General features: G+C 41.3%; 1 protein-coding gene across 1 annotated transcript in view; it reads left to right on the plus strand.

Annotated features, from left to right (window-relative positions):
• Window positions 1–18186, plus strand: part of LOC104545665 (laminin subunit alpha-4-like) — a gene marked incomplete at its 3' end in the record, with an annotated part of 57067 nt that overhangs the window by 24191 nt on the left and 14690 nt on the right. The window contains exons 3-5 of the mRNA XM_010190855.1: window positions 9207–9331; window positions 12964–13044; window positions 17775–17989. Coding sequence (XP_010189157.1) covers window positions 9207–9331; window positions 12964–13044; window positions 17775–17989 — 421 coding nt within the window. The remainder of the gene's footprint in view (window positions 1–9206; window positions 9332–12963; window positions 13045–17774; window positions 17990–18186) is intronic.

Below are 18186 nucleotides of genomic sequence, written 5' to 3' on the forward strand. Positions count from 1 at the left end.
TGCAGTTATCTGAGTACTACTGACTGGCGTTTCTCTGGGGTAGTAAACTTTTGGAATTGATCAAGTAGTAAAGACAAAAACTAAGAGCTAACCCCAGTTTATTGCTTGAGTTCAAATAAGCCATTTCATGACTTATCTGAATGATTTAATAAGCCTTTAAGCTCAGGCCATCTACTTCTGAATAAAGAGGAACAGAGAAAATGCTTAAGTAAAATAAGAGAGAAAGGGAGAGGGAAAGCGCATGGTGCAAGGAAAGAGCAGAATGAAAAGGGGTTTTGAAGATTTGATAGCATAAAACAGAACCAGAGATGCTCATGGGGACTGCAATAATAAGATGTTCCTGAGAATTTGGAAATTTCCAGGGAAGATCAGATGACTGACGAAATTGGTAAACTGCAAAATGTGACTGAGAAAGCCCAGGAGAAGAAAAGCTTAGAGAAGGAAAGATGTAACTTGAATTACAGCAGGAAAGAAGCATGTTAGATGAATGAATGCAAGTAACTTGGGAAAAGACTTGAGTGTTGATAATGTAATTTGTATTAGAACCAGTGGACAAAGCAGCCTTCTCTAAGGACCAACCTGGAGAAGTACAGGAAAGGATCTGGCCAAAGCCTGCTGCGAGCTGAAGCTTGGGCAGAAAGGAGTAGGTTCCTATATGGCTGGGAATTTCTGTGAAGAGATAGAACCACATGGTAATGAAAGCTCACTATTTACTCTATCCTCAGTTTTTTAGACAAATTACTCCAATAATTCTTGCAGTGGTAACCACCTTACCTGATAGTAAGACATAAGTTCCTATCAGTATAAACCTGCTATCTCCCTGCTTCTGAGATGCAACAGTGTTTATCACTTCTGGACTCTCCAGTGGCACCAGACATTACCCTAACCATGAGTCAGAGATGTTACGGAATGTTCTTAGCAGGAGACCTTTACAATATCACAGAATATCACAGAATAATAGGAGTTAGAAGGGACCTCGAAAGATCATCCAGTCCAACCCCACTGCCAGACCAGCATCACCTAGACTAGGTCACACAGAAGAACTAATTAGAAGAACTAATGTTCCCCAAAGTGAAAAAGTTTCTATGTCTGCATGTTTATTCACATAATGGAATTATTTCAACAAGGAAAAAAAAATCATTTTTTAAAGTTAACTCCGCTAACAATGATGGAACACAACATGAAAGTAATAACAGCACTGTGTTAAGTTGGTAGATAATTATTTTTTATAATTTAAGTAATTACTAAGCTATAAGAACTGAATAAATTTACAAGGTAGTATGAAAATGAAAAAGTACTCTACTTCAAAAGTGATGAAATATAAGGATCAGACTCCATACAGTGCTCTAAGACTATTGTATTATGCAAATCCCCCCAATCAATTTTCAAATGTAGTTCCCACAGTGTACAAATTAGTGAGATTTTCATTGGCCTCTGCCCTGAATTTGAAATCAAATAAAATTAAACCCCTATTAACAATGCCTTAGGGTAAAGTACTCACATCTTTATTTCTGCTGACATAAGTATCTATCCTAGGGTTCTGTTTCAAAATTTCTCTCAGCTTATTCATAGAGTGTAAATCAAATCCACGAGTCTTTAAAAGCTTATTGAACAACACAATCAATGAATCAACAATCTCATTAGGTAACCAGACAGAAGAAATTATTGCAAACAGTGCCTTTGCATAGATGTCCACATAAAACTGGTATCAATCACGTGGTCCTGTGATTAAAACTGAAGAGCCATTCAATCCATTTTGTTGGTATAAGAAATCACCCAAGTGTTAGAAGAGCAGCCAGTGCAGTGTAAGCTTCCTTTATGGTATAATACAACACAGATGTCAAATAATGCTTAATTTCAAAGACATTATCTGCTGACACATGTAAAGGTAGTAAAGGAAGAAGCACCAATTCTTTGTATTGATTTTAAACTTTGGACTTTATCCAAAATTTCTCAGTCCTACCTAAGAGAAGAAAAGGAAGTCACTTGTAGGACCCTATAGCTTTTGAATTTGGAAACATACATATATGTGATGTTAACTTGTTGAAATTGTAACAGCTGCAAGTGCCAGACTGCAGAGCATTTATGCATTTCTCCTGCATAAAGCCTATCAAGTTTTGCTGTTAATAAGATATGAAGACATGAAGGGAACCTTTTCCCTTCTTCACCATCTCCCAGATCTTACCCCACCAGAAACCTACAGCTGAGCTATTTCTTTACAGCACCTCCACTGAGGGTTCAACATTTGAAAATTCAGACATGGGACTTGGCTTCAAATGACTTGACAGCTGAGTAGAACATCAGAGCGGCTGTGGTGGTCAACTCTGAAATGAGTGAGACCTGGATGTGAAAGAGCTTGTATAAAGCAATGAGCTTTCATATCATATGCAAGTAGTGCAATGGGCAGGGCTTTACCATAAAAAAAAAATTTGATTGCGTATACTAGGGAAGGAAGTCGCTTGAAGTGACTGCAATGTACTATGGCAATGACTCCAGACAAAAATGGTAAAATAGATCAAAAGGTTGAAAAGATTTTAAAATTACAGAGCTGGATATCCAGATTAATTTTTTGTTGGACTACCTTATCAGTGTTCTTTGTGATGTTAATAGGGGTTAGATCTTCATAAATGCATGAAAATACATAGAGCAGAAAAATTAAGTATGGAGAGAGCACTATAGCAGAAGGACAAATTTGTTCATGTCTACCTAAAAATCTTGAAGTGCATTATCATCTCAGTCCTGTATATTGATCAGGCATCCAAAGATTACTCCTAAATAAAAAAATAAATAAATACAACCTTTTTGGAAGAAGAAAGACCAAAGGATCATAACAGTGGAAAGGATAAATTTGCTGTTATCCATTCCAGCCTTTTATGGAATTTTTTTATAATAGAGTGTATTGTCGTGTAAGTGATTTGTGTTTAAGCAATTGGGTTTACAGCTGAGTAGAAAGGTTGGAACGGATTTGGCAGTTCTGCCTGAGAGGATAATATGTTCCACTTGATTGCCAAGGCAGGTCTGGAGAATTGCCAGTGGACCTACAACCATCCATCAAGCACAAGCAAAAAGCAGTGGGGAGCTAGCAAAACTCTCCAGTTTATGAGGTACTTTTGGCTTCAAGAAGAGCCTTGCTGCTTATAGCTCAGTTTCGTTCTACAAAGATGGACTACATCTATATATAGCAACATTTGGTGCTGAAATGCAGCTCTTCTCTGGCATGTATTAGTGTGCAGTAGTACAACTTATTTTCACAGATATAGATATTTCCCTCCCTCTTAGCTACGTTTAAACTTAGTATTTGTTGTCCTAACTGGTTTACTATTGAAAACTTGCAAAAGTGACCGCCAACATGCAACCACTTCATTTCTGTTCTGCGGAAGCCTCACATAGGAAGTCAGGCCAAGACTGCAAGGAAGGGCTGCTGCTGCTCTCACGTCTCAGCCACACTTTCCACAGTCAGCCAAGACAAGTGATGGATTGAGAAAGTACAGAGCCAGGTAGCTTTGACAAGACATCAGCTCCTACTTCACTCATTAATACAGGACAAGTTCTACAAACCAGATCTTTGACATAGAGGGGGGTATGTTGACCCAAACTGGATCAGGAAATGAGTTTTGTTGCTATTCCCATTATTTTAGGTTGACAGTTGTCTTTACTCTGCAAAAGTTGCACAATACTTAGTGTTTCCTTTTAGTGCCTCATCTCCCTTCTTTCATTAGAATTTCTGAAAACTAACACTGTGTCTCACCCACAGTGGCTGGAGAGAGAAGGCTTGAAATCATAAACCTCAAAGGTGAAAAAGATAAAACATGTACATCTCTTGGCCTTCAAGTCATTACGCTGAAGTACTCTTTTTGCTGTTATTATTTTGGGACAGCAGTGAGTTCTGGTGTGCTGGCATGGGCAATGTTATGCAGTTCTGTAGCCTCAGGTATGAGGGCATTTCCCAAATTTGGGGAAGTCTAAATCCACACCTAGATACTATACCTCAGGCCAACACCCACTGGCCCAGTAATGAATACAGATAGGCTGCACAGCAATGTAAACCACTTGCATTTCTCAACCCGCATAATTTATTTGCCCTTGTGCAATCTTTCTGCATTAACAATTGTTATAAGACCATGTCTCAGGAAAAAAAAAAGAAAAAAAAACAAACCCACAAACCAAATTAAAAGAGGAAAAAAACCAAACCCAAAACCCAACAGTTCTTGCTATATTGTAACAATCACTGTTTTCATCTGCAAACTAAAATTCAGAATTCCTGACCAGTGTTTGAGGACACTTCCAGAGTTCATAGGTAATGTTTCAGACCCTAGGATTTGTCCGAGTTGTTTTTTTTCTGTTGTTGTACTAACTTCACCAGAGGTAGGGCTGAATATTAACTTTTGGTTGCCCCTGGAGAGTCTCCATTCCATCCAGTATTAGGTGCCTAACACAGGTGCTCTGCACCGCTCTGTGGCTGGTCCAGTCTTTATCTTTAGAGGGTACACAGAAAACCAGCCTGCTGTCTGTTTCCTATGGAGGAGGATCAGCTTGCCTAAACTGCACTGTTAGCCATGCAACGAAATAGTTTCCCTAAATGGCACATTTCGTGAAGGTGGCAACTTTGACGACCATTAGGAGCTCTTCTCTCTTAAGTTAAGGTTCCTTAATTAAGGTGGGGCAGATTTCCACCTATAAGATCTTCAGTTATATTCATTTACAGAAAAGCATGTTTGTCTTTTGCTGGGAAACTTGTCCTGGTACCGCTGCCTGAAGAGAATCAACAGCAGTTCCAGCTTTACTTTCCATGCAGATGAGTTCAGGAGCTCAGCTGCTGACAATCATTCCCAAGTAAGCCCCCCATAGTACCTTATCATGTGTGTAAAAGTATAGATAAGTTACAGTAAGGGACAGGTAGAAGTGCTCACCCTGATTGATGGTACTCAATGACAGCAGAGTAGTAGGACCAGCTAAGGCATTTTCTAACGTAGGAAAATATGCTCCAGCCACTCTGTCATCTGACAAGCTGCTGCTGGTGTACTGATGGATGAACTATTATATGCTGTATTCTTGTACAGAAGCTTTTAGGAGCCAGGCTGCTATTACATTGGATTATACTCGCTGAAGCTGAAGTGTCTGTGAGGACACTCTTACCTTGACTTTTTCTTTATGAAAATAAAGGTCATATTAACATGATCACATGGAAAGAGTTGAGCTTAGAATTTTAGCTTACTGTCATTTGAAACATTGCTTACAAAAAGCAGAGTACTATAAAGCCTAGTTGTGATTCTTCTAACTGCGTGGTTGTACGTGTTTTTGTGACCTTCACCACATCTCACTCTGTTCTGTACAAAGACAGGCAACAATTTTCTGCTAAACTTCTGTGTTTGATGTCCTAAAATACATATCATTGAGAATTTTCTTGAGATCTTTACTTCAGTCTTCCTTGTTTTTCAAAGGAAACTGAAACAAAAACCATATGCTGTGCTTCTTTATTTAGAAAAGTAGGCACCAGTATCAGTAAAAGTTTCTGCAATTTTGAAAATTTTTTTGAAAAAACCACTGAGACAGTGAAAGCCATGAACAATCCTGTCCAATATATGACATGAACTGTAAATAATGCCTTTAATTCTAAAGCATGTATGAATACTGGGACAAAGCGTTGGTCTTGCACCTCTTAAAGCAAAGCACTTCTTTAAAACCGAATTTCACAAAAATTGCCATAAATGAAATTTCATTTTTTTTCCTTATCATCACTTCTCTGTCAAAAGTGACCCATTCTGAAGCAAAATGCTTTTCTCAAGCTACCAAAGCAATGCCACCCAGTGCTGAGAATCACCCATGAGCTGCAGGGAAGGTGTCCTCCTTGCCTTCAGACATGTCTCCAGGCTTATTGAAGTTATCAGTGTTGTTAGAGATGCAAGCTAATGGAACATAAATTATAAGAACACTTTTTTAATCACTGTAAAAATATGATTCTAAATACCTACAGGAGTTCTGTCTTGCTAAATAAGATAAAGCCACTTTTACATAATCACTAACCAGAGAAAAATGACTGAAGTGCCTCAAGCACTCAGCTAACAGGGTCTTTGGGGTAAAGGGGCCTTTTAGCACTTCCCTTTGGTTTAGAAGATGAAAAACACTGCAGATTTAAGGAGCAGCGTCAGCTCTCCTGCTCTCCTGCTCTGTTCGTCACAATAATATCTAACCTTCGGAAACCAATAACAGATTTATTCTGATAATACCCATGTATTGTCTGGAGAGTTGAGGTCAAGAAAGGTGAAGCTCAGAGCAAAAACCAAGTGTGTGGTGAAGGCTATGACAGAAGGCAGCCCAACTGTGGCCTCGCCGGTGCTTTAGGTACAGGATTGCTCTTGCTCTTTGAGTGCCCATGCTCTCTCTTGTAGTACAGTAAAAACAAGTATTCATTAAATAATTTAAAGAACTAGTCAAAGATCCATGCAAAAAGAAATTGACCTTTTTTCCTTTCCTTATAGTATTCTACTTGCTGTAGCATTCTTTGGCCAAATCACAGTTTTGTAGACATAAGTAACTGCTGTGCGATAGGTTCTGTACAACTATTGAAAATGCAGCCACACAAGCAAAGTCTTCTAGAATCAAAAACGATCTGAACTAAATTAAGGAGTCCTAACTCCTTAAAAACCAATACTCAGATACAAAACTCATTTAGCAATGCCCTTGCAAGTGAAACTTGACTATTTCCATTAAGTGTCTTCCCTAATACATTCTTCTCTCCTCATACACTTTTCATCAAAAAACACACCACAGTTGGAGTAGAAAGTGAGTTTCAAATCTGTAGAGTATGTCTCAATTAAAAGATGGATTAGCTGAGCTCACCCACCCCCAGGCTGGAGCTGCTGAAACTCTGACCACTGAGAGGCCAAGGTGCCCCTTGCCCCATGCTGGGGAGCTCCCTCCCACTAAGAGCACTCCCGAAATCCCACACCCAGATACCCCATCATTACCGGGACTGGCAGCTGCTGACAGCACAGCAACTTCCCTGATAGGATTAAATGACTGCTGGAGAATAAACTGGGGCACCACGGTCATTTCCTAGCACCTGTACCAAATCTGAACATCACACAAGTGGTCCCCGGCAGAGCCTGACCGAAGGTCTCTGCAGCTCATGCTGGGTCTTCAGCAGTGGCAACAGGAGATGTTGTTTGGGGAGGGCACTTAGCCTGGGCCATTTCTGAAATCTCTGCTTTGTACTCCACCAGCATTCACAATTGTTGCACTAGGGAATGCTAGGGACTTCATGTCTTCTGGGTCCTTTTTGTGTCTATTTATGAATCTGCTGTGCATTAATTCCTATAGAAACACTGTTTTGTCCCTGCAATTACTGTCACCTTCAGGCTGCAGGTTACAGAAGTTTCTTACCTTCTGTGTAAAGGATTACCTTTTAAAGTCAGTGTCCCTCAGCTCTTGTATTGCAGGATTTGGGTAAGCTCTTGTCCTGCATTCAGCTTATTTACCAATGTTGCGATTTTACACAACCTAAACACTCCCTGCCTTTCCCTCCCAGCTAAGCAGCACTAGCATTTTTGATCTCTGTTTGTAAGTCACTGGTGAATACTGAACAAAACTGGTTTCAGCACCAATGCCTAGGTGATCCGAACAGTGACTCTTCCCCACTCTGAAAAGAGATGGTTACATCCTACCCATTCCTTGCTAGCCTTTATCAGCTTTCAGTTCATAAAAGAAACTTTCTTCAAGTTCCCTGTCAACTTAGTTGGCTTTTTTGAAAGTCCAGATAAGTTGCGTCCTCTGGTTCCCCTTCATACAGTTGCTTACTTGCACCATCATACAGCAGGTTCGTGAAGCAGGAGTCCCTGACTTGGATGATGATTAGTCATCTTCATTATAGATGCTGTTATCTTACCAGGAATGGAAGCCATGTCCATCAGACTGTAGTTTCTATGATGCATTTTGTAGGTCAGAAGAGGAAAGAGTCAAGCATGCTAGCCCAAAACCACAGCAAAAATGCACTGAAATTGTAGTTCTCCACATATTTCTGTCATGGAGCTGACTCCTTGCTGCCTGTATCCTTGCATAGCCATTTGCATCTGTACTGTATCAATACAAAGTGGTGTAATTGGAGAGTTCTGATCCAGGGATATTGCAAAACTCCTTGCACAGTTGCAAGAAAAAAAAGCACTTCTGCACCCTTCCTATGCTTTTAAAGTAATTCAGCAGTACTGCTAGAATTTGGACAGTTGTAGTTTTCTCATGACAACTTCTGATTTTTCTGATGTGGAAAGCAGGACAGGAGCCTGCAGGAGTCCTGCAGCATGCAGGATCACTGTTTCTGCAGTCTGCATCAGTCACCCACCGCCTCACTACATGCCTAGGGGAAAGCCCACATATTTTTGAACAAATATTCTGTATGCATTACCACAGCTTGATTTACCTCCATGGAGTCCCAACAATATCAGCTGGTGGTCAATTTACCTCTGCATGAGGAAGCATATTTCCTCAAAAACATGGAGGAACCATGGAGATGAAACTTGCTTATAAAGTAAGTGACATTTTGCACAGTTTCTCTGTATTTGATAGATGGGCCACTTATAGAAGACTCCTGCTTCTTCCCTCTATTAAGTGGACCTCCTTTAAGGTTGAGAACAAGGTGTGGTGATAACAAATCGCTTCATGCTGTAACACTTTTCATCTCAGGTGAAAAACATCAGAGCCACTGGTGTATTAGCCACCGTTTGCTTGAAGATTCCCCTGATACTCTTTTTCCAGTAATCAAGTCCAAGGAGCAGCCTTGCTGAAACCTGTATCTAGGCTGAAATCTGTTGATAATATTTACCAGCAGATATTTTTCATAATGTTTTGGTGTCAGTAAAAGGAATTTTTTTCCTACTGGCACATGCAATTCAAAACAGAGCTGCCGGGTACACCCAAGTACCTCTGAGATCACTGACAACAGGCAGTGCTGCTTCTCTCACGCACCTGGCAGGCAGATCTGTTTTGTCCCATACCGCACCTTGCCAACACTTGCTGGCTGGCCAGTGTAATAATTTATAACATTTTTATTTGTAGTGGTGTTAGCTGGTTTGGCTTCATCTGTCAATGCCTTGAAGGGTCGGGGTCTGCATCAGCCTCTATTGTGCTTGGCCGGGTCCTCAACTAAACAATTTATTTCTGAATTGGGCAGCACCTCTGTTTAACTTTCACCACTCATTCTCTTTGCTCTGAAGGGCTGCCAGAGAAACACAACAGGAGAGCACTGTGAGCAGTGTCCAGATGGCTTCATTGGCGATGTTGTCGGAGGAGTGCCCACGTTCTGCCAGCCCTGCCCCTGCCCCCTGCCAGCACTCGCCAAGTACGTAAGGAGTCTTTTTGTTTCTTTTTGATTTGGGCTGGCCCTTTCCAAGGTGAGGTCAGCATCCCTTCCTGGATGCAGGTGACAAAGGCTGCTGCTCTTGCCAACTGGGGGAAAATAAGAGGACTACCAGCTGCTCACATTTATAACCACAGGAAGGCATAAAATATCCTTAAGAGCCCATATTAATACCGACCAAGAGGGAAAAGAAAACATTTGAGCAAATTCAAGTTCACTTTCTTTTATGTAGGCAAGATTACTCAGCTGTCTGGTTACTTTTAAGAATCTCTTAAAGACCATTTCCCAAGGGAGGCGGCATCAGGGATGTATGTGGCTGAGACAGACAGACACACAAAGATCAATCCATGACCTCTGGAGGGTAAAGCCAAACCCAAAAAGCATAGCCTGGCAGTCTCCTGAGCAAACAGCGGCTGGATGTGGTTCATATAGGAACAGCTAAAAGGAAAGGACTATGACAGCTACAGCGCCCTACAGCTGATGTCCAGCTACCTTTGGGTAAGAAACTGAAGCCTGACAGAAAAGCAAGCCCAAGCCAAGAGCTCCAGCTGAAGGCACTTTTGTGCCTTCAGAAGAAACAAATACCTACAAACCATAACTAGCAATTAGAACTGCTAGTGGTACATTAGTAACATGGATTAAAGAAATTATCAGCTTCCTTTTGCATGAGGTCCATTCTCTAATAGAGAGGCAGCTATGCAAATCCCACTACAGTGCATAGAGGACATGCTAGTAAATACTTGCCAATGGGTCTAAGCTATTTTTTAGTGAGATACCTGCTCCCCTTGTGCTATTCCCCATTTGGCTTTCAGCTGGACTTCTCAGCAAAGGGGAACTTCCTCACTGTATTTCTTTGCTGTTACTACAGGATTACTCAAACAGCCTGAAGGTGGGAAGAGCTAAATTTTGCTCAGCTGCTCAGTGGCACAGGCTCAAAATGGCAATGGAGCAAAATGGCTCCTGCCAAACTCCCACAGATCACCTCTTGGCTTTCACAGTGAGCTGCAGACACATGAGGAGGGCCGTGGGGTGGAGAACAGCTATTGTTGAAAAACTGCAGCTTTGCCTGGATTAGAGAGAAAATCCTCTGGAGGCAGGGGAAGAACCTGGCTTTGCTCACATTTAAAAAGATAAGATTCACACTTAGGAGTGAATGAGCTCACAGACAAAGCAGACCGCTTCCTCCAGTTTCAGTGGAGGCTGTAATCCCAGAAGTAGTACAAATAAAACAGTTGGAAGCAGTGCCCAATGAGCCAGCCCACCAACCCAGCAGGACTTGGTGCGGTGGGACCAGCAGGGACTTGAGCTGCAGGCTGTCTCTGCCAGTGCAATGGGAGATGGGCACAGAGGACAAGGAGCCTGCTTCAACATGCTCCTTAGCCTTTCTGCTAGGGACAGGCTTTTCTCCTGTTTCAGACCACTAAAGACAAGGAAGCCTCAAATCCAAAAGGACAGCAGTGTGGGATTGGGAAGGAAGAACAAAAATTGCAAGGAGCCAGAATGCAGATGCATCAACTTTAGCAGTGATGCAGGAGTTGGGCTTGATGATCCTCATGGGTCCCTTCCATCCCAGGATATTCTATATCCTGTAATATGTCACCCCTTTAAAACCGTCTCAGTAAAAATCCATTTCAGTTTTTCAGGATTTTCCCTAAGAAAAGTCCTGAAGGCAATAGTCAAAGGAGTATCTGATCCCAGTTTGTCTCATACCCATTTTTAAATAACATGCAGAAATTGCCTGTTCAGCTTCTTCCATGAGAAAGATCTGACCACAGGAACAGCCTTCAGCTGGGGCTGGAACAGGCAAATAATAATGATTGAGCAACATTCAGCCTTGCATAACTAAATTCAAAGAAAAAACATTCTTCTTTTTTTTTTTTTCAATTTTTTCTCCATTAATCCTACTCAATTTATATTAAGGCAAAACAGTAACTACCAGAAAGCAGAGAAGCACTAAAAGCCTTAAATAAAGAACACTCAAAGGATGCTGTTTTGTACTTTGTTTTACTTTGGAAATAACCAGCAAATTAATTGTAGCCAGCCAAAGTGACCAAATCTGTAAACTGACAGACCAATCAGACTATACATATTTTTTCTTGGGATTCATCAGTGTGTCTCTAGATTTTTTGGCCAGACTATTTTCCTATCTGCTACCCTGGGAATTTTTGGAATTACTTCTGGACATTACACATGAAGGGTAATGTCATCTCTTTGGAATAAAAAAAAGGAGGAGAGAGATTGCCTCACAGTCCGGCAGATGTTTCTTCTTTTCAAACCTGAGGGAATTTTATGAACTTTTTTCCCTAAAAGATCACAAAAAATATAAAACTTGAGGAATGCTATAGTCTTATTTCATAACTTAAACCCACAATGTGGTTTTTTCAATTAAGTCAAGGAATTAGCCTCTGTAAAAGAAGAGGAATGTTGCCAAACTGTTATGATTTTTCTTGAATTGTTCTCAAAAAAGCTTTACTGAAGTTAATTTGTGAATTCTGTGAGAAGAATGTCATTTTTTGTACTCTCTGGTTATATGAAATGTTTTGAGACAGCAGAGATCCGGGCAGATTTATCTGACCCTGAGAAATGCTGGTGAGAACTGGAATTTTGCAGGAATTCTTGCCACCTTTCAACAGTGCTGGGTCCTGGAACAAGCAGTGCATGGACCATGCTCTTTTCCATCACTCTGAGTCTTTTGTCCTTGGGTGCAGAAGGAATGTAACCAGGCCACAGCTGCCCAGCACTGTGCAACTCAGGACCTGCATTTCAGCAACCATAAGAGCCTGCAGCTGACAACTGCTGCCATTCACTGCTCTGGTCGCATTCCAGTGCTGGCAGGAATTTACTCACACGTATTGCAAACTAACTGGAAACATCTTTAGGACTGTATGTCTTTTTCCTGCAAATGTATTTCAGCCATGTCCGTCACTGTGTTTGAAGTTCATACTATTTACATTTTCCACATCTGGCTGCTGCTGTTCCTTGTGTCTCATATTTAATTAAACATTTGTTAAATCCTGAAAACATAAGAAAGCAAAAGAATACATGATTCAGAATCATGGCAGTGAAAATTACAGCCCAAGCCATTACTGTGATCAGTATCATAACTTGGCATGTGGTCTCAGAAGAGGCTCCAGACTCTTTCCAGCTTACACAGAGGGATGGTAGAGCAGCCTTAGTTACTGTCAATGAGGACAGCATCACTGAGGTTGGTTTTCATCACTCAGTACTTCCAGTGCAGCAGTGGGTTTGCTGCACCTATTCCAGAACCTCAATTCCTGAAGTACCCACTGTGGTGTCTTTCATAAGCAATACTGTAGCCCTTAGAATAAGAGACAGGAAGCAATTAGGTTCACATGACATACACATTTATCCCAAGTCCCTTATCTAAAATGTGTGTTTCAAAACATGCAGATGTGTCTGATCTATACTGCAAGACAAGAACTTACATATCTTTGTATGTATATAGCTCCAGATCTTGAAAACACCAATTCAGCAATGAGTAACCAAGAGCCAGAGCTCACACCGACAGCAAATGCCTATAATGTGATAAAGAAATACTCCCAAGTGTTTGTCATTGCCTGTTATTCTAACTTTTCATTCTAATGAAATTCCAGCTTTGCAGTGTCCTGTTACAGAAAAAGTGGAAGCGTGCGCTGTGTCTGTAAGGAAAACTATGCAGGACCCAACTGTGAAAGGTAAGAAAGTAATGAGATGACACTGGTCAACGATACTGAAGCCCAGAAGTCTTTGAGGGAATCTTCCCATACAGGGGAGAAATCTTGTCCATGTGTTTTCATTAGGTTGAATCATGTCTGCTAAAGCATCTCATTCAGTTCCTACTAAAAACCGTAAGAACTTGCTGTGGACTCCTGTCAGGGTAAGACAGACATTTACACCTGATGTATTTTGACCAAGTTCTTGCACCTTGTGTACCTTAATGTGGCGATCTTCCTAAAAGGAATACAATTTACAAATCAAAACACAAACTACAAATCAGAAACATCAGCTGAAATGAAAAATAACCATCACATAGATGTCTTTTGCAATTCCCCACTCTAAAAAATATAGCAGGCTTCTACCAAATAAATTTTTCAAAAGCAAAGGAGAAAAGCCATAATCTAGACAAATTCTTAATAAGCAAATGCTGCTTTTTAAGTTAAATTTTAAATGTACTTCACAGATATAATTCAATAAAGTCAAGTAAACAACCATAGGTCAGTGTTGCTTTTCAACTTTCCTTTGTGCCCATAAATTTCCAGTAAATATCTTCTAAATAATGAAGTACACACATAAATGGAGCTATAAAGCAGAAATACAACTTACTCTCCGATCTTGTAAAGGGCCATGCACACATGGATGATGTTTCAATGAATGTCAGAGGCCTGGTTATAATTCGGAAATCCTCCTTGAGTAGCCAACAAATTAAAACAGCTCTAAAACAAAGACCGAGGGATATAGGATGGCTCAGACACTGGCTTCATGAACAACACATTTTGTTTTTCTTTAAAGCCTCTGAAGTATTTAAGACTTCAGTCCGCTGTAATTAATGGGCAAGTCTTGAATTCAAATTATACTTAACATAACTGTCAGAGAAGGGAGAAAGGGGATGCTTAAGATGTGAAGAGAAATCAGTATGAAAAAGGTAAAATGAAAATAAATTAAGGTTTTGCTGATGCAAAAACATCAGCATATCACCTCCACATCACTAACATGGTGACAGCAGTAGTGAAAGCCCTTCAGACAGATGGCACAAAAACCTCAAAACCCCCACTCTTTTTTCCAGGCCTATGGCTGTATTCTTTTGTTCTTCCAAAATGTCAGATTTATACACAAAGGATAATGCAGACAATTAAAAGGTCAGTGGGGTTTCTTAATGGTTATCAAACTATCAACCTAGACTACAAGCAATTCAAATCCTATGAAATGAGTAGTAGATGCATAGTAACATCAGCAAATAGCATCAGCTTTGTTTTCTAATAGCCACTACTCAGCCTGACACACTGCATCTGTCTCAAGGAAGGCAAAGCTGTGCAGATGGGTTAGAAAAAGCTACAGAAAGAAATTGGCTTGTCCTGGTGACCCACTGCTAAATCCTTGACTGACTGCTGGGGTACATGGCAAACAGTGGCAAACAGGACTCTTCTTCGAGTAGGCTCCAGACCCTACTCCCATTTGTGTTAGAAGCAACGAAAAGCATTTCAAGGGCTAATGAGAAATGCATTGCTTGTCTCTGCCAACTTGCTAAAGAACAAGTCCCTGCTCCGCAGACGCTGCTGCTGGGCACTGACACCACTCCCTGCTGCCACCAGCAGCTCTTGCACCATCAACATGCTGCCAGGAGGGCTGGGGGATCCTGAGCAAGAAGGGGCATTGCCCCATACCTCCCGGCAACCCAAAGAGCAGCTCACATCCCCAGAGAAAGGTCATGTCCTGCTTGCCGCTCTCTCTCCCAGCTCTCCGCAGCAGTGGGTGACGGATGCCACAGGGCAGTGAGGCGCAGGACACCCTCCATGGACAGCATGTGGGGTCTCCAGAGCAGCGCACCAGGAGGCAATCTACTCCATTTACTCTGGCATCCTTGTGGGAGGCTTTCATGTGCTGCTCCAGGGGCTTGGCACAAACCTATCCAGTTTATGATTGCCAGCAAATGGTGGTGTAAAATCACAGAGGCCTTTGCTAGGAACTGAGAAAAACCAGCTTCCCAATTCAAAATTGAGGAATGAATAATTTTGCTCCTGGCTTTCAGCAATAAGGCAATAAGGTGGCAGTGGATAAAATCCAGGTTTTGTTAATGCCCAAATGTTAAAAAAGATAACTGAACAAATGATACTTTAATAGCCCAAGTGAACAGACAAAAAAGGTTCTTTTGGCTTTGCCAGGAAAGAGGAAGTTAAGTCTTACCAATAATTACAGGAAGAAAACATGGCTGCAAAATAAAACAAAAGATAACTTAGCAGCTTTATTATGGGAGAGGAAATATTCTCTGTTAGCAACAAAGAGACATTTATTGATACAACAGAGGAAAAGACATTTACTGCAGGGTTCTACTTTTTCAGGCCATAAAGTGCAGTGATGCAGCAGTAGGTTTCCATCCAGTGGCTTCTGCTCTTCTCACGTGCTACCAGTCCAAGTGTAGTTCAGCCCTATGAGATGCACTGAGTGGCAAAGGGAAGGGGAAAGTGAAGGTGACACATTTATTTTCAGCTCTAAAAGTTTCTGTTTTAGACACCTACTCCAGATGAGGAGATACGGTTAATAAAAATTAATCAGGTGGTCATAAAAAGCAGCACTTACAAAATATGTCTGTAAGGATGAGAACTGTCCACTACGTTTCTGGCAAGCGAACAGAAAAGAAAAATAAAACACCTTGTCCTGATGAGAGGGCAGATACTGTGGGCGTGATAGGAATAGCATGCTGTTTTTGATAGATGTTGGCTGAAAACCAGAGCTGGGCAGCAGTAAGCAGAACTCTGGTCTGGCCTCAGCATCACTCAGTGGCTTTCGTGACTTGGTGGCTAGACTAGACAGACAATAATTTGGAAAATATCTAACTACAGAAGATTAAAAAGCAACTCTGCAAGATTCTGAGAGTTCAGAATAAATCAAATAGTTCTACAGATTTATTTTTTTTTTAAAAAAAAGGGGGATTTTTCTTGTTTAAACTTCATAAACATATTGAAATCCTGAAATTTGGGAAAATACTACAATCTCACATTGGCTAAAATATTAGAAAACTATAGCAATAATTTTGGCAAGACTGAGTAGTAGCATTACCCATCACTGCCTGCTCTAACTCCCATGGGAATGCAGAGTGACTCCACCAAAGTCAGTTAAATCACGCTGTGCCCAGTATCACATCCACAGTTCTTCTAAGGGCTTACAAAACTCCAGACCACATTTTTCTTCTTTACATCTGGGTCACCCAAATGATAAGATCTGCACCAAAGATTCTGGCAGTGCTGCAAAGACACAGAGTCTTTGTCATTGGGAAAAGCAGTATTTGAGGCAGCCAAGTGGTTTCTATTAACATGCTTAAAATTTTATGTGTTTTTACTGTGAGGGCTCAGGATTGGAACATGAACAAAGCAGTGCTGAGGAAAATACTTTCTTTATTAAAAATAAAATCAGCAAATGTAGGAACAGATCAAAACGGAAAGCTCTTATCAGATCTCCCACATTTTCATCATTCAGACATAGCAGAACCTGAATTTGACTCTGTTCAGATTTTAGGAGACAAGAAGACTTCAGCTAAGGTTCTCAGCCACAGCCTGGGAAAATTAAACTAAACTGCCTGAGGACTCACCCTCACTGCCCACAAACAGCAGAACAAACAGCATCTTAAAATAGGCTTTTATGGATGGGGGGAAAGACAAGCGCAACAGGGTGATAAAACAGGATGAAATACAACAACTACTCCTTACCTAGATCACTGCAACAACTATTCGATCCTCCAATTTCTTCAGTCAGCAATTGCTACATCAGCAAGTTATCCCCCTTCCTGCAGCAATTCTTTATTCCCAGTTTGGGAGTATGATTCTCTGATTTCTGCACCCCAGGCTGTTGGGCCATGGACCCTCCTGCCACTCCGCAGTGACACCGTGAATGGCATGGGCTGTTCCCTGTCCTGCCATCTGACTCCTCTGGTCCATCAGCCGCTGCTCCACACTGCTCCAGCCTCCAGCTCCCCCCAGCAATGCCCTTGGTTGAGGATTTACTCTCACAAAGTACTTGTCACCCATCTCCCTCTCTCCCTCTGCAAACCAGCAGAGGAATCCTCCCCTCCTGGGCTGGGGGCTGCTCTCAGCCTTTTGCCCTCAGCCAGCAGGCTAATACAGAACAAATCTGAAAAATGGAGGCTGGTTCAGTCCATTTTGCAAAACCCAGAAACTATCCCAATGCTGCACTATAGAAATATTTAACTAAAGCTTTTCTGGTCAGTAATCTGTTATATCAATACACTGAACATAAGGTCTCAACTTCCACTGAGTTTCAGTATCATGAAATGCAGTCTCTTACTCCAGTTTCCTATATAACACAATATATAGTTGGTGAGATCCAAAGCTGAAAGAGACCAAAATAAACACTAGAGCTGCCTCTCTGCCACGATCATTCTGTCATAGGTTCTAAAACAATGGGGAACAAATCATTTTACTGCTGTTTTCATTCATTACAAAAAAATAACACAGACTGGTGTGATTGAGATACCAGGAATGTTCAAGAAGGGAAAAATACATAACTGTACAGATTGAGATCAGAGCACAAAACAGGAATACTCTGCAGGAATACAGCTCCTAATTGGCCTTCTGTACATTAGTAGCTGCAGACCATCATCAATTCCTGGTGACATAAATAAGGTCAGAGAAAAAATGGTACCACAGATGAGAATGTCATTGCTCATCATTGCTGGGCTTGCTCTTCCTTTCAGGTGTGCCCCTGGTTATTTTGGGAACCCTTTGCTCATTGGAAGCACTTGTAAAAAATGTGACTGCAGTGGCAACTCAGACCCAAACCTGATTTTTGAAGACTGTGATGAAGTGACTGGCCAGTGCCGCAACTGCCTGCGCAACACCACCGGGTTCAAGTGTGAGCAATGCGCTCCAGGTTACTACGGGGATGCCAGATTCACTAAGAACTGCACAGGTACTGTCTATAGTTTAGTTGAGCAGAGCAAAACACAGCACAGCATGGTCTACAGGTGACCTCCCAGAGATCAGAGATGCCTGGATCAGTCACCAGACACTTGTGGCCCTAGGAGGCAGGGGTTGCTCCTAGTCACCTACTTCGCAGAATAATTTGGTTGTCTGTTCGGTTGAATCATCTCATGCACTAGCACTCTT

The sequence above is a fragment of the Mesitornis unicolor genome, unplaced genomic scaffold, assembly GCF_000695765.1.
Source record: "Mesitornis unicolor isolate BGI_N332 unplaced genomic scaffold, ASM69576v1 scaffold8058, whole genome shotgun sequence".
Classification (NCBI taxonomy): domain Eukaryota; kingdom Metazoa; phylum Chordata; class Aves; order Mesitornithiformes; family Mesitornithidae; genus Mesitornis; species Mesitornis unicolor.